Genomic DNA, 14,402 nt, shown 5'->3' with positions numbered 1-14,402 from the left:
GCCATAAAGTTAATTGTGTATTTCAAAAGTTTTATTGGCATGTATTTCCTAAGTCAAATTCAGCCCTCATGTTTAACTGTGCTGTCTCATACAGGCTGGAAGGCTGGCCATTAATATTATTTTTCGGTTGTAAAAGAGAAACAGTTTCCTCCAGGGCTAGCTTCCATATTCTTGAATGTGGTCATTTCACACTGTTGTGCATTTTCATGCGCTGAAATCTTGAGACTCTGTCAGAGCTAATCTGGATCTGGTATTTCTTTGTGTCTTAAAATTATGCTGAAATGTCAATTAATAACTCGTCATGTCCCCTGGCCTGGCAAAATATACTAAACTAAAATCCTGCATGTCAGCTACTAGAGTTCAGTGTTAAATCGTTCACTTACACAAAGCAAGGAGAGTGCAATAAACATTTATTGAGTACCTGCAATATAACAGGCATTGTGCATGGACTCCAAATTGTTCAGCACATGCATGTGCTCAGATGTAGAAAATCTAACTTTGTTCATCATGCCTTCCATAAATGTACCTCATAGTAAACTACTTCACTTTTCTCTTCAAGGCACTTGCCTTCCACCTACTTGTTCTAACTGTTGGGGATACAGCACCAAATGGCATCCTTTGGTTCAGTTCATAACTGCATCCCAAAAGGTGGTGTCCTAGAATTGTCCAATTTATCCACTCCCATTTTGGGGCTGTGGTGAGACCCTGAGGTGGAGACTGTCATGGAAGTGTCACCAGACGTCACAACTATGCTGAGCCCAGGTGGGTGGGAGAGATACAGGGACCAGAAGCATCTGCTATATGTGGAGTACATTCGAAAATGAGGGTAGAGGCTTTTCCTTTTACTGCCGCTGTATTGCCTGCACCCAGACAAGTGCCAGGTACACAGGTTCATATAAGTGACTTAATAAGTATCTGGGCTTCCCAGGTGGTGCTAGTGGTAAAGAACCCACTTGCCAATGCAAGAGACACAGAAGATGCTGGTTCGATCCCTGGGTAGGGAAGATTCCCTAGAGGAGGAAATGGCAACCCGCTACAGTATCCTTGCCTGAATAATTCCATGAACAAAGGAGTCAGGGGGCTACAGCCCCTGGGCTCGCAGGAGTCAGACATGACCGAAGCAACTGAACATGCACGCTTGCAGTAAGTATCTGTTGGATGAAGATGAAGTCATTGGGAGGAAATGGTGAATCCATGAGTGAACAGTCTTGGGTGAAGTTTTCCAAGCGGACTAAATATTTTAGTGTGGTTATCGGTATCTTAGGTAAGGAAATTCAAGATCTCCAATCTATGGCTGTCGTGATGGCAGCATTCAGCTTATGTCACATCTGTTCAGTGCCTCTCTTCTCTGGATTTTTTGACCATTATTCCATTTAGGTTAAGAGGAAAAGGGAGTACCAGAGGATGAGATATTTGGATGGCATCACTGACTCCATGGACATGCGTTTGCACAAACTCCAAGACAGTGAAGGGCAGAGGAGCCTGGTGCTGCAGTCCATAGGGTCGCAAAGAGTCATACACGACTGAGCGACTGAACAAGAGATTCCATTTAGAGTCGCTAGTATAAGATTTAGTGTTCAACTCAGTTTTCTTCTTTGCTCCTGAATGATGGTTCAGCTGACACGTTCATGAAGTCATGGTTTGAGTTAAATTTTAAAAGAGGGACAGCATTTCTGTGGGTGAAAATGGCGTGTAAAGAAGACAAAAGAAAAAAAAAAAGAATGGAAACATGGGGATAAGAAATCTGAGTGTGTTTTCAGATGGCAGAGACTTCTTAGAGCTTAGGATATGAGTGTGTTTGTGAGAATAAAAAGAAATCTTTGAAGATATGACTGGAGCTACAGTTTGCCAAGCCTTTGAGTAGCAGGCTAAGACATCTTCACCTCTTCACGAACCGTCCAGTTACTGATCGCGACATCCTGTGTCCACAACACAGTTTACACCCTGTACTGTATGCTTTGTATAAAACCATCCTGTCCCAATCCTGTTAATCTCCCAAGACCCTAACCCATTTCACCTCTGGCATCAAGTTCTTCTCAACTACTCAGGGCCACCTAGATATCTTCCCTAACTTTTTTTTTTTTTGCCCTTCTTAATTCCCACTCACCTTATTTTTGGCATTGTTTAACTTTTTATGTTTTCTCTTCACTCCACAGCTACTTACAAAGTCAGCCAAGGACACACTAGTTCTTTTTATCCCGTCTCAGCAGGCAGAATATATACCCAGAAAAGATGTTGTAAATAGTCGGAAAGTTAAAAAAAGCATCCAGTTTGGTGATGCTTCTCTGAATCTCTTCTATACATGAATTTTAAAAATATTTGAGGGAAAACATTAGTAGCATATAGCGTATACTGCTGTTAAACTTTGTATACTTGTTTCCTGTGTGCATCCAGAGAGGGGAGAAGAAGAGAGAGAGAGGTATGTATGAGAGCATGGGTGTGTTTTAATATGCTCCAGAACTTTCTGTTGTCTAAACCTCAAGACAGTGGAAGAATCCAAGTGATCTGACTAGATTTCTTTTGCTTTCACAAAAAATTCAGAAAATTTAATTTTAAAAAACTCAATCTAAAGGTGTGTACATATCTTGATTTTTCATTTGGTACCCCTTAAAGCACAATAAAATGATAAAGATAGAAAACTTCTTTGATTAAACCACATATATTTGTTATACTCACCACTGATAATGGAAATGCCTAATACAGACTTCCTTTAAATTGCTGTATTTAGTCATTATAGTAGTCACTGTAAACAGTGCAGTTTTCCTACTAGGAGATTCATCTTTTGTTAAATTCCTTCCTTTCCTCCCTGCCTCCTGCCCTGTCTTTCACTCTCATTTTCTCTCTCTCTTACACATACCTTCAGTTTTCGCTTCTTTCCTGCTTGCTTTTGCTTTGAATTATTCTTGATGGAATCTTGTTTTTGTCGGCTTATTTCCTAGATGGGAAGTGATGGAATTTTACGCCTCAGTACTTCAGCTCTAAATAATGAATTCTTTGCATATGCAGCACAAGGCTGGAAACAGCGACTGGCAGAAGGTAAATTTCTATTTTCCATTATTATTTGACAGATTTGCGTACACATACTGTTCTGAGATTTGCACTCTTCTCTGATTCCCAAGTCATTTCCCCCACTGAAGTATACTTGAATTAAAACTCACATCCTATTTCGAATGACTTCATTAATTCTCTTATTATTCTTGGCAATTTTGATGTCCAGGAATTTTGCAGAAAGCATAGCATTATCTAGAACATGATAACATTTTGATATAGCAAGATATTCTTTAGAATAATCATTTTAATTATATGTTTGATATATTATATATTTTCTTACTGCCTAAGAGTCTGAAGAATCTTCTTTCAATGTTGTCTTCCCCTGAAGGCACACTTTGCCTTATCCTTCCCTTAGTCACCAGTCTTCTTGAAAGACTAGAAAATATCCAGTGTTACCACATTTTTACTCCTTTCCCCAAGCACGCTGTTACGGCTGGGAGTGGCCCAGTCTTACACAGTGGAAACAGTTCTTTCTAGAGAATATGAATTGCTTTCTTGATTTTAAAGCCCAGTGTCCTCTGTCCTGCCTTTCATGTTGCTTCTCCAATATCTCACTTGTTTTCTACCCCGCCCAATACATATTCGTATCTCTGTGCCTTGTGAGCTGAAAGCTTGGTCACTTTTCAGAAGCTAACTCAAGAATCAGGTTCTATGCATGGTCTTCCCTAGTTGCTTTAGGCAGAATTAAGTGCTTTCCCTCTCTGTACTTTTACTACATTTATTCTTGTGACTTTTACAGGGTTTTTTACATTATTATAGTTAACTGTGTGCTTTTTCTTTCACCAGAGCGGTTGAAGCCATTTCCTTTAGACATTCATAATATATCTCAGGTTGCATCCCGGGTACCTTTCTGACAGCCTTTTCTCAGCTTCCTTCAGGAGCTCCTGTTCTTTCACCTGCCGATAATAGTGATGCCTCCACCATTCTCTTCCCTGTTCTTCGCTTTTATAACTCTTCATGTACTCCGAGCAGCCTTGTTCACCACCAGGATTCCATCTATGGCCCATAAGCTGATAACGTCCAAAATTGTCTTCAGCTACTCTTTCCCAGTCCTCAGCGCTCTGTTCCACAAGTCTGCAGGATCTTCCTAGCATCAAGCCCCTCAAAACCAAAATGCCAGCATTAAATTCTATTCCCTTTAAATGTCTACCATTTCTTCTGCCTTCTGTCTCCTGAGGGCACCCCTTTTCTCACAGCTCCTAACTCTGGAACTGTAGTGATACCTTTGTTCCTCTCCCTTCTCCCCAGGTCCATCTGGTTAGGAACTTGCATTTTTGAATCTGCATCTTCTTCAACGTTCTCAAGATGCTGGCCTGACTGTAATCTCATCTCTGTCTATGCTACCTAGTAGCCTCCCTGCCAGTTTCTAAGTTGCTTATTTGGCCATTTTTCTCCCTCCCTGAACACCGCCAGGACCTCCCTCGGTCTCTTACAGAAAAACATTCAGGGCTCTCTTTAAAATGTGTGTTGGTTAATTGACCGCAGCCTATCTTTCCTATTCCATTTCATCCTGTATTTTACTCACAATTGGCCTCTTAAAAGAACATGAATATACATATTCATATCTCTGTGCCTTGTGAGCTAATGACCTTATGAAAGCGTGGTCATCTTTCAAAGGCTAACTCAAGACTCAGTTTCTGTAGATGGTCTTTCTTAATCGATTTAGGCAGAGTTAAGTACTTTCCCTACATTTATGAATATTCTTACTTATGGCCTATATAGGGCTTTCCACCTTGTATTATTATACTCAATGGTATGCTTTGGCATTCACCAGATTGGTTTCATCAAGGACACTGAATATACACAGTTTCATTTACCACCTCTAGTACACAGTACATTTACTAAATGCTTTCAAGTCTGTCTGTGACTAAATTACTGAGTGATGTTCATAAAAAGAGAAGCCGTAGAAATATCATTAGCACTCAACCTGTTGCTTTTCAGTATTTATAAACGTTTACTCAAATTAGTTACATATTCTCTTTATTAATTGGCAAAAGATATGACAGCTTTTCCTCAATATCTAAGCATTTTCTTTCTAGGAGAGTTTACTCCAGAAATGCAACTGCGGATAAGGCAAGAAATTGAGAAGGAAAAGAAAACAGAACCTTGGAAAGAAAAATTCTTTGAAAGATTTTATGGAGAAAAGTAAGTACTAGAGCATTTTTTTGTCATTTCTCTTAGAAGGAAATGAAAATGTAATTCTCTTGCTTCACATAGCACACTCATGTGCTGTAAAACTTAATAAACCTGTGATAAAAGGCAATAGTCCCTCAGTGTAAGAAATTGCAGGTAAAATTATAGTGACACATCAGCACTTAAATTTTTTTTTTAAATGCATTTTCAATGGTTTATAACTCGCCCATGAAAATTCATTTTGGACTGAAAATAGCACATGAAATTCCAGAGAAGTCAATTTTGTCTTTCTTAACTGGATTTTAGTAAAAATCTGCTATTTTTTTAGTCTAAGTATTTTCATTAATGAATCATTAGAGATAAGCAGCCTTAGACACATATTCTGGAGAGGGAAATGGCAACCCACTCTAGTGTTCTTGCCTGGAGAATCCCAGGGACAGAGGAGCCTGTCAGGTGCCACCCATGGGGTCACACACAGTCGGACATGACTGACGTGACTTAGCGGCAGACACATATTTATTTCTCACATTTTTCCAAAAATGTTGACTCTGAGTATACATTTGTTTAGGAAATTTTCCTTATTTTAAGGAAAGCCTGAAGTACTATCTATTGCTCTGTCCATTCTTCCTCTATAACCACTTTTTTTAATTAAAAAAAAAACCCTTTATTTTACTCAAGGATAGTTGATTCACAGTGTTGTAATAATTTCTGCTCTACAGCGGTGATTCAGTGTACGTATGTATAATAAATATATATTGTACATTCTTCTTTATATTCTTTTCCATTATGGATTATCATAGGGTATTGAATATAGCTCCATCCATGTGATACATGGACTTCCCTGGTGACTCGGTCAGTAAAGAACCCACCGGCAAGGCAGGAGACTACTTGCATGTAGAAACCGAAGTCCTATCCCTGGGTTGGGAAGATCCCCTGGAGAAGGAAATGGCAACCCACTCCAGTATTCTTGCCTGGAGAATCCCGTGGACAGAGGAGCCTGGCGGGCTATAGTCCATGGAATCGCAAGGGCTGTACACACCTAGCAACTAAACCACCTCCATGTGATACAGTAAGACCTTGTTGTGTATCCATCCTGTATAGACTGCTTTGCATCTGCTAATGTCGAACTCCCAATCATTCTCTCTCCTACCCCTTGGCAACCACCAGTCTGTTATCTGTGTCTGTGAGTCTCTTTTGTAGATAAGTTCATTTGTGCCATATTTTAGATTCCACATATAAGTGATCATATTGTAAATGTCTGACTTAACTTCTGGACTGATAGTTTCTACGTCCATCCATGTGGCTGCAAGTGATATTATTCCGTTAGGGTTTATGACCGAGTAGTATTCCATTGTGTTTATGTACCTCATCTTCTTTATGTGTTCATCTCCCAATGGACATTCAGGTTGTTTTTGCATCTTGGCTATTTTCAGCAGTGCTGCTGTGAACATTGGGGTGTGTGTATCTTTCTGAATTATAGTTTTTTCTGGATCTTTGCCCAGGAGTGGGATTATTGCCTTATATGACAATGGTATTTTTATTTTGTTGAGGAATCTTCATGCTGTTTTCCACAGTAGCTGCACCAATTTACATTCTCATCAACAGTGTAGGAGGGTATAACCACTTTTTAATTTCTTATTTTGATTTGTGTGTGTGTTTAAAGATAATGCCAGACATAGATAAGCGTGGTAGTGACTGAACTAAATTGAAAGTATCCTCTCCTTTGCCTCCCAGTTAACAGGGACACGTTTTCCTTGAGCAGAATTTGAGTCTCACAGACAATCAGATTCATAAGAAAAAAAAGAGGAATTTAAGAGCTGACAGTTGACAGTAACTTTAGATCATCTTGGGCTTCCCTAGTGGCTCAGCTGGTAAAGAATCCACCTGCAGTGTGGGAGACCTAGTTTCAGAAGATCCCCTGGAGAAGGGAATGGCAACCCACTCCAGTATTCTGGCCTGGAGAATTCCATGGACTGTATATACAATCCATGGGGTCACAAGAGTCGGACATGACTGAGCGACTTTCACTCACTTTAGACCATCTTAGGTAGAAGAATTTGTGCTTTAATTCTCACAAACACAACTGATGCTTGAAAGTGGTGTTTTGTATAGAAGACACTAAGGCAATACAACTTGTACCATTTGATCTAATTTCACAAAACTCCCCTGTAAATGAGGAAAAATGTCAGAGGGAGTCTCTCATGAGTGCACCTCATCCCTGGTGAATTGTCCTAAGTAGCCATCCTCAAGAGGAGGAAGGCTCCTTTTCAGTTGCTGCCCTGAGACCTTGGATGCATATACATATTTAAGCAAAACTAAAAGGCTGTAATCTCCTTTCTCAAAAATTAAAATTGCGGCAGGCTAGTTATCAGCCTTCTTATATCATTACTAGCACTATTACTCAAGCCTGCTGGCATCACAGTCCTCATTGCAGCTTTTAAAACTAGATACAAGACTTTTCTGGTGGTCCAGTGGTTAAGAAGGGACACAGGTTCAATCCCTAGGTTGGGAAGATTCCACATGCCACAGGGCAACTAAGCCTTTGTGCTACAACTATTGGGTCCACATGCTACAACTAAGGAAGCCCATGCACCTAGAGCATTTGCTGCAATGCAGGTAGACCTGGGTTCATTCCCTGGGTCAGGAAGATCCTCTGGAGAAGGAAGTGGCAACCCACTCCAGTACCTTTGCCCGGAAAATCCCATGGACAGAGGAGCTGGTAGGCTACAGTCCATGGGGTCGCAAAGAGTCGGACATGACTGAGCGACTTCACTCACTTCACATGCACCTAGAGCCAATGCTCCACACCAAGAGAAGCCACCACAATAAGAAGTCCAGGCCCCATAACAAAGAGTAGCCCCTACTTGCCAAAACTGGAGAGAACCCGCACACAGCAACAAGCACCCAGTGCAACCATAAATAAATTGATTAAATTAAAAAACAGAGTAGATAGATTTAGGACACTCAGCCCAGACATACTGATTGGGGGTCTCCAGGAGATGAACCCTGGAATCTGTATTTTTAGATGCTTCTCCATCATGCTGATGTCCAGCAAGATTAAGAACCCTGCCTTCCTTGTCTTTTCTGACAAAGGGAGTGTTGGGAGCACTCTTGTCTGTAATGGAAGAAGCATAAGCAAGTCAGTCACCTCCAAAGAACCTGTCCTTAGTTTTTATTGTGTGTTGGGCCTGTTCTTTTATCAACTCAGTCTTCATCAAGCATTGTCTTTGTGCCACACACACTATGTCAGACAGCCCATGTTGCAAGACCACACAGAGACTTTTCCTCAGTCAGCAGATAATCACTGAGCATATTCATTCAACAGTTCTTTTATTTAATTGACCCTTTCCTTGCTGTGGTTTATCCATAGAGTTTCTGTCCCAATACCTCCCTGGACTTCTTGCTTATCTTTTCTGATCTTTGATTACATACTGGATGACTGATGCATTTTGGACATTTCATTGACTGCCCTTCTAATTTTCTTACAGATTACCTATATTCCCTCAATACAGGAGGGATATTTTCCTCCCATCAGATAATTTTCAGTTGGCTGACACCATGTGCCTTCTCACTGCTCTGAGTTCTCCCAAGAATGTTACCACTGAAGCTCCCCTTTAGTTAAGATCTGTCTGATTTAGTTTTCTGCTCTTTGAGATCTTTATTTTGGTTCTTACTGGCTTACTCTGCCTTTAATCCAGGGTTGTTGTTCAGTCGCTAAGTCGTGTCTGACTCTTTGCGACCTCGTGGACTGCAGCACGCCATGCTTCCCTGTCCTTCAGCATTTCCTGGAGTTTGCTCAGAATTGTGTCCATTGAGTTAGTGATGCCATCCAACCATCTCATCCTCTGCCATCCCTTTCTTCTTTTGCCCTCAGTTTTTCCTAGCATCAAGTTCTTTTCCAATGAGTTAGCTCTTCACATCAGGTAGCCAAAGTATTTGAGCTTCAGCTTCAGCATCAGTCCTTCCAGTGAATATTCAGGGTTGATTTCCTTGAGGATTTTTGATAGAATACTGTCTTAAATTTGTTTTAATTACTTGTGTAGATATTATGAATATGCTAATCCAAAATTATAGTATATATTTAATAATATCCTTGTGACTCATCTAGCTGAAATTTGGCTGCTGGTGGGTAGGTTTTGTGTATTCTCAATCTAATCTAGTATCAGTGATATCTTTACTTGATCTGGCCCCAGGAGACCTTGTATCCGGCTGATTTTTCTGTTCTAAATTCATCTGTTGTGTAGTTATATTATTCTTTCCTTCTTAGCATAATATAAACTGTGGTTTAATTTGAACCCATCTTAGGGAAAGTTGAAAGAAGAGAGACTAATTATGAAGGAAGTATCCTCTATCTTTCTTTCTCAGATTTCTGAAATTTAGTGAAGAAGGCAATGATCAAATACCCAAAAAGCACATTCTTTCTTACTTTCTTTTTATTTTGAGGTTTTAAGTAAAAGGTTGAAGAAGATTTCACTGAGGTATTTTCCTATTACAGCTCTATTTCCTCACTCAAATATGTTTCTTCCTCTGGGAATATTCTCTCTCCTGCTCATCCTTGTAATTGCCTGCACTCTAATTTAACTTCATTTAGAACAGCATATTTCCCTACCATCTGATGCTAACATTGTAACTTAGTATGATAGGAAATAGTGATTTACAATATTATCAATCATAATTCTGATGAACTTTGTCTTATGGCCTAGGCTATTTCTTGATATTTTATGCTGTCTTTTTATGGAATATTTTTACTGTAAGAGATCTACATGAAAGAACTGAAATATCTTGCCTCACACAGATGTAATCTAGTGGAACCAACTTTGATGACCCCAACCATATTTATTATTCTTTAATGAAATTTCCGTCATATCTTAGGTTAGACATTTAGATACTTAAATAAGGTGATGGGCATCTTTTACATTGGGTTAAGAGAACTTAATCTTTGGAAGTCATTTCAGTTATAGAATTTTACAGCGTACCCATCTTCCATTTATCTTAATTACTTGGTTATGTTGCATCTTTTGAGGACTATGAGATTTTCTACTATAAGAATATATTTCTACTTTCTGAGTATAAAAGTTTAGATTTTTTTATATTCTTTTGCCTTTCAGCCCATATTTTTTTAATCTTTTGTACTATGCAATTTTATTATTACTAATACTTGATAAGGTTGATATTTCCTTACTTATAGAATAAAAATCAATACTTTTTTTAAAACCAAAAGTTTATTTTGGGGCTTCCCAGGTGGCTCAGTGGTAAAGAATCTGCCTGTCAAAACAGGAGCTTTACGAGACACGAATTCAATCCCTGGGTCAGGAAAATCTCCTAGAGGAGGAAATGGCAACCCACTCCGGTATTCTTACCTGAAGAATCCCATAGACAGAGGAGCCTGGCAGGCTGAAGTCCATGGAGTTGCAAAGAGTCAGACATGACTGAGTGAGCATGCGTGCAGAGTTTATTTCAGTTACGATTATAAAAGCAGTCTTCCCACATGGCTCAATGGTAAAGAATTGCCTGCCAGTGCAGGAGATGCAGGTTTGATCCCTGGGTCAGAAAGATCCTGTGGAGAAGGAAATGACAACCCACTCGGGTATTCTTGCTTGAAGAATACCATGGACAGAGGAGCCTGGCGGGCTGCAGTCCATGGGGTTGCAAAGAGTTGGACACAACTGAGCAACTGAGCACATAAAAGGAGCAGAAAACCTAAGCCATCATAAACTAGTTTACATAGGCTAAGCATGCTACTTAGTAATAATAAAATTAATTTGATGCATTTACTTCTATGAATGCTATATTTGGTGAGGGATCCAAGTTGTACCTTTCATGTTTTGTGGTTGAACAATAATTTAGTATTTCTAATTTCTGTTCAGGTTGGGCATGTCAAGAGAGGACTCTGTAAAGCTCACATCTGGACCAAACATTGATGGAGCTGAAAGTAGTTCTTCATGTGGGACCCCTGGCCTTCCCAGTATTTCTGCACAGACTCCTTTGAAAGAACAACAGCCAAAAAGCATGAAAAGCCCAATTTCTCCAGAGCCTGAATTCTGCGCTACTCTTTGTCCTGTGGTAGATGTAGGTAAAGATGTAATGACAGAGTCAGAATCAGAGGACATCTTGATCCCTGAAGAATCTGTGATTCAGGAGGAAATTGCAGAAGAGGTTGAGACCAGCATCTGTGAGTGCCAGGATGAGAATCACAAGACAATACCTGAATTTTCTGAGGAGTCGGAAAGTCCAGTCACCTCTCATGAAGAGCCACAATTAGCACCTCCTGAAGATCATGTGGAATCTTGTGTTATGATGAATGATGTTTTGGAAACTTTGCCTCCTATCGAAGTTAACGTGGAAGAGAAATCAGAATCTTCCCAGGAAGAGATGTCGGTTGTCATTGATCAGCTGGAAGTCTGTGACTCCCTTGTTCCTTCCACTTTATCCGTGACTCATGTTAGTGACACAGAACATAAGGAGCCAGAAACTGCACTAGAGACCAACACTCCAAAAATTAAAACGGGGTCATCGTCCCTAGAAGGCCGATTTCCAAGTGAAGGAATTGCCGTGGATATGGAGTTGCAGAGCGAGCCTGATGAGCAGCTTTCTGAAAATGCCTGTGTCTCTGAAACATCCTTCTCTTCTGAGAGCCCAGAGGGAGCCTGTACCAGTCTGACATCCCCAGCAGGGGAAAACCAATCCACTTCAGAAGAGTCGTGTACTCCAACCTCCCTTGAGACAACGTTTTGCTCTGAGGTGTCTAGCACTGAAAATGTGGACAAATACAATCAGAGAAATGCCACTGATGAAAACCTTCATGCATCTTTGCTGTCAGAAATCTCTCCAATATCCACCTCACCTGAGACATCAGAAGCATCTTTGATGTCCAATTTACCTTTGACATCGGAAGCATCCCCAGTATCAAATTTACCTTTAACATCAGAAACTTCACCCATGTCTGATTTACCTTTGACATCAGAAACTTCTTCAGTGTCTTCCATGCTTCTCACACCTGAGACCACTTTTATATCCAGTTTGCCACTTCCTTCAGAAACATCTCCAGTTTCCAGTTCTTCCATGAATGAAAGAATGGTGCATCAACAAAGGAAGTCCACTTCCGTATCCGAAGAACCACCCTCCCCGCAGAAAGACGAAGGTTCTGCTCCTGCCAAGCCCTTGGGGGAGGGTGTTACCTCTCAACAGAAGATTCTATCAAATGCTCCTGAACCCATCAAAATGGCTGCTTCTTCGATTGCTCCTGAAGCGTATTCATCAGAAGAATTACACAGTAACACCCTGAATCAGCAGCCTTGTAAATCACTCGTTGAAACTGAGAAATCTTATCCTACTTCAATTCCAGAACTTCCTTCTACAGAAATGATCAAAGTGAAAAATCATAATGTCCTGCAAAGAGCAGAAAAGAAAGGGATGTCTTCACCATTGGACTTACCCATCTTTTCTGAAGAGACAGAGAGTAAGGGAAATGAGGTCCTATCAGCTAAACTACAGGACAAACAATACGTCTCGTCAGTAGATAAGGCTTCATTTTCAGAAGGCTCTAGAAATAAAATGCATAAGCAGGGGAGCTCACAGAATCGGCTGGAGAACTCACATTCTTCCAAGTTGTCAGAGCCCTCCAAGTCCCCAGATGGGGTAAGAAATGAAAGCAGAGAATCTGAAATATCAAAGAGGAAAACTGCAGAGCATCACGGTTTTGGGATTTGTAAGGAGAAGAGGGCTAGGATAGACGATGACCAGTCATCTGCTGGACGGAACATCTCATCCAGCAGCCCACCTGAGAAAGAGCCACCCCCAAGAGAGGAGCCAAGGGTCCCACCTCTCAAGGTATGGTATTTTTTTTTTTAATGAAAAATTCCATAGATAGGCTTTTCCTATTCAGATATTTCATTTTTCAAAAATAAATGTCACAGTTTATAATCCAGTACTCCCAGCACCAGTCTGATACTAAGTGATTCTTTTTCAGACTGCATTGAGTTCATACAGTAAGTTTAGATACATGTATATATTTAGACCTGGGCATTTAAGGGGAAAAAAAAATGAAGAGGGAGAACTGGGCCTGGAGGAGCCCACAGGCCACTCAGATACATGGCCTTTGGGGGACTCCAAGATGTAGGACAGAGATCTACATAAATTTGAAGGTTAATTCAGCATTCTATAAAAGTTATCAGAACTAGAGACAGTAGTGATCAAGTCAGAGGCATGCACTCAAGAAATGAAAGTACGTATTATCCCTTCATTCATTTGCCAACAAACATTGAACTCCCCACACACCACACTGCCCAGCAGAGAGGGCCTGGCTTCTGAAAGACCTTCATTAAATACTTCTTGAATAAATAAATGAAATTGCTTTGCAAAAGCAAACCCAGAGGAAAATGCCACAGATATACATGTATACAAATGCTACTATTTTATTTCCAAGATAGTTAAGAAGTATTTGACTTCACAAAATAATAAAGCCTGTAGGCAAACGTTCCTAATCATACTTTTTATTTTGATTCTCAGGTAGATTTTTAACTCTCAGAATACCAACCTTTTATATAATTGAATCTGCCTAAATGAACTGAAAATTAAGATTGATTCAAAGAATTATAAGCAAACTCAGCCTTTGTTTTTCTTCATGTCTTTTTATTTTATTCTGCTCTGACATCTACTTGTAATAGGGACTCTTAATCTCCCTAAGGTTGACTTTTAAGGGTGTGATTGTAGTTATTCTGTGTAATGAATCATTCCCTATTAAATAAGATTCTAGAGATATAAAAGATGAACATTAAGCTCCCATTAAAACCCTGCTATGCATTTTAATTTATGAAGCAATGAAAAGACAAATATAATAAGCATGCTTCCCCTAGGAAATACTTTTAAGTATAATATGTTTAAGTATAGACAAATATACAAGTATATAATACATTGAAGTATCCTGTTTTTTGTCAAAAGCAGTTTTTCAAAGTGATATATACCTTTATGTAAACATATGTGGATTAGTTAGATAAATTTGTTGTTAGGTTTTATGTTTCTAATTTTTTAAATGAAGGGAAGTACTTAAAAGGAAAAGCTGAAATCCTTTTCTAAATTTATCTTTCTTTGGAGCCTTTGGATTAGAAGAGAACCAGCACATGTTTGAAAATGAGAAATGAGAGCTCAGGAAAATAATTCCACCTTCCAGTGTTCTAAAGGATAATTTCAAGTTGAAATGATCTTGTAATATGTGTCAC

At 39.7% G+C, this 14,402-nt stretch overlaps 1 protein-coding gene across 1 annotated transcript in view; it reads left to right on the top strand.

Annotated features, from left to right (window-relative positions):
- ASXL3 (ASXL transcriptional regulator 3) overlaps positions 1-14,402 on the top strand; it is a 200,229-nt gene that overhangs the window by 176,094 nt on the left and 9,733 nt on the right. Inside the window, exons 9-11 of the mRNA XM_060405208.1 lie at positions 2,940-3,036; positions 5,091-5,196; positions 11,052-13,014. Of these exons, the coding sequence (XP_060261191.1) occupies positions 2,940-3,036; positions 5,091-5,196; positions 11,052-13,014 (2,166 nt within the window). The remainder of the gene's footprint in view (positions 1-2,939; positions 3,037-5,090; positions 5,197-11,051; positions 13,015-14,402) is intronic.

The sequence above is a fragment of the Ovis aries genome, chromosome 23, assembly GCF_016772045.2.
Source record: "Ovis aries strain OAR_USU_Benz2616 breed Rambouillet chromosome 23, ARS-UI_Ramb_v3.0, whole genome shotgun sequence".
Classification (NCBI taxonomy): domain Eukaryota; kingdom Metazoa; phylum Chordata; class Mammalia; order Artiodactyla; family Bovidae; genus Ovis; species Ovis aries.
Note: the sequence above shows the minus strand (reverse complement) of the source record. Positions and strands in the feature narration are given on the sequence as shown.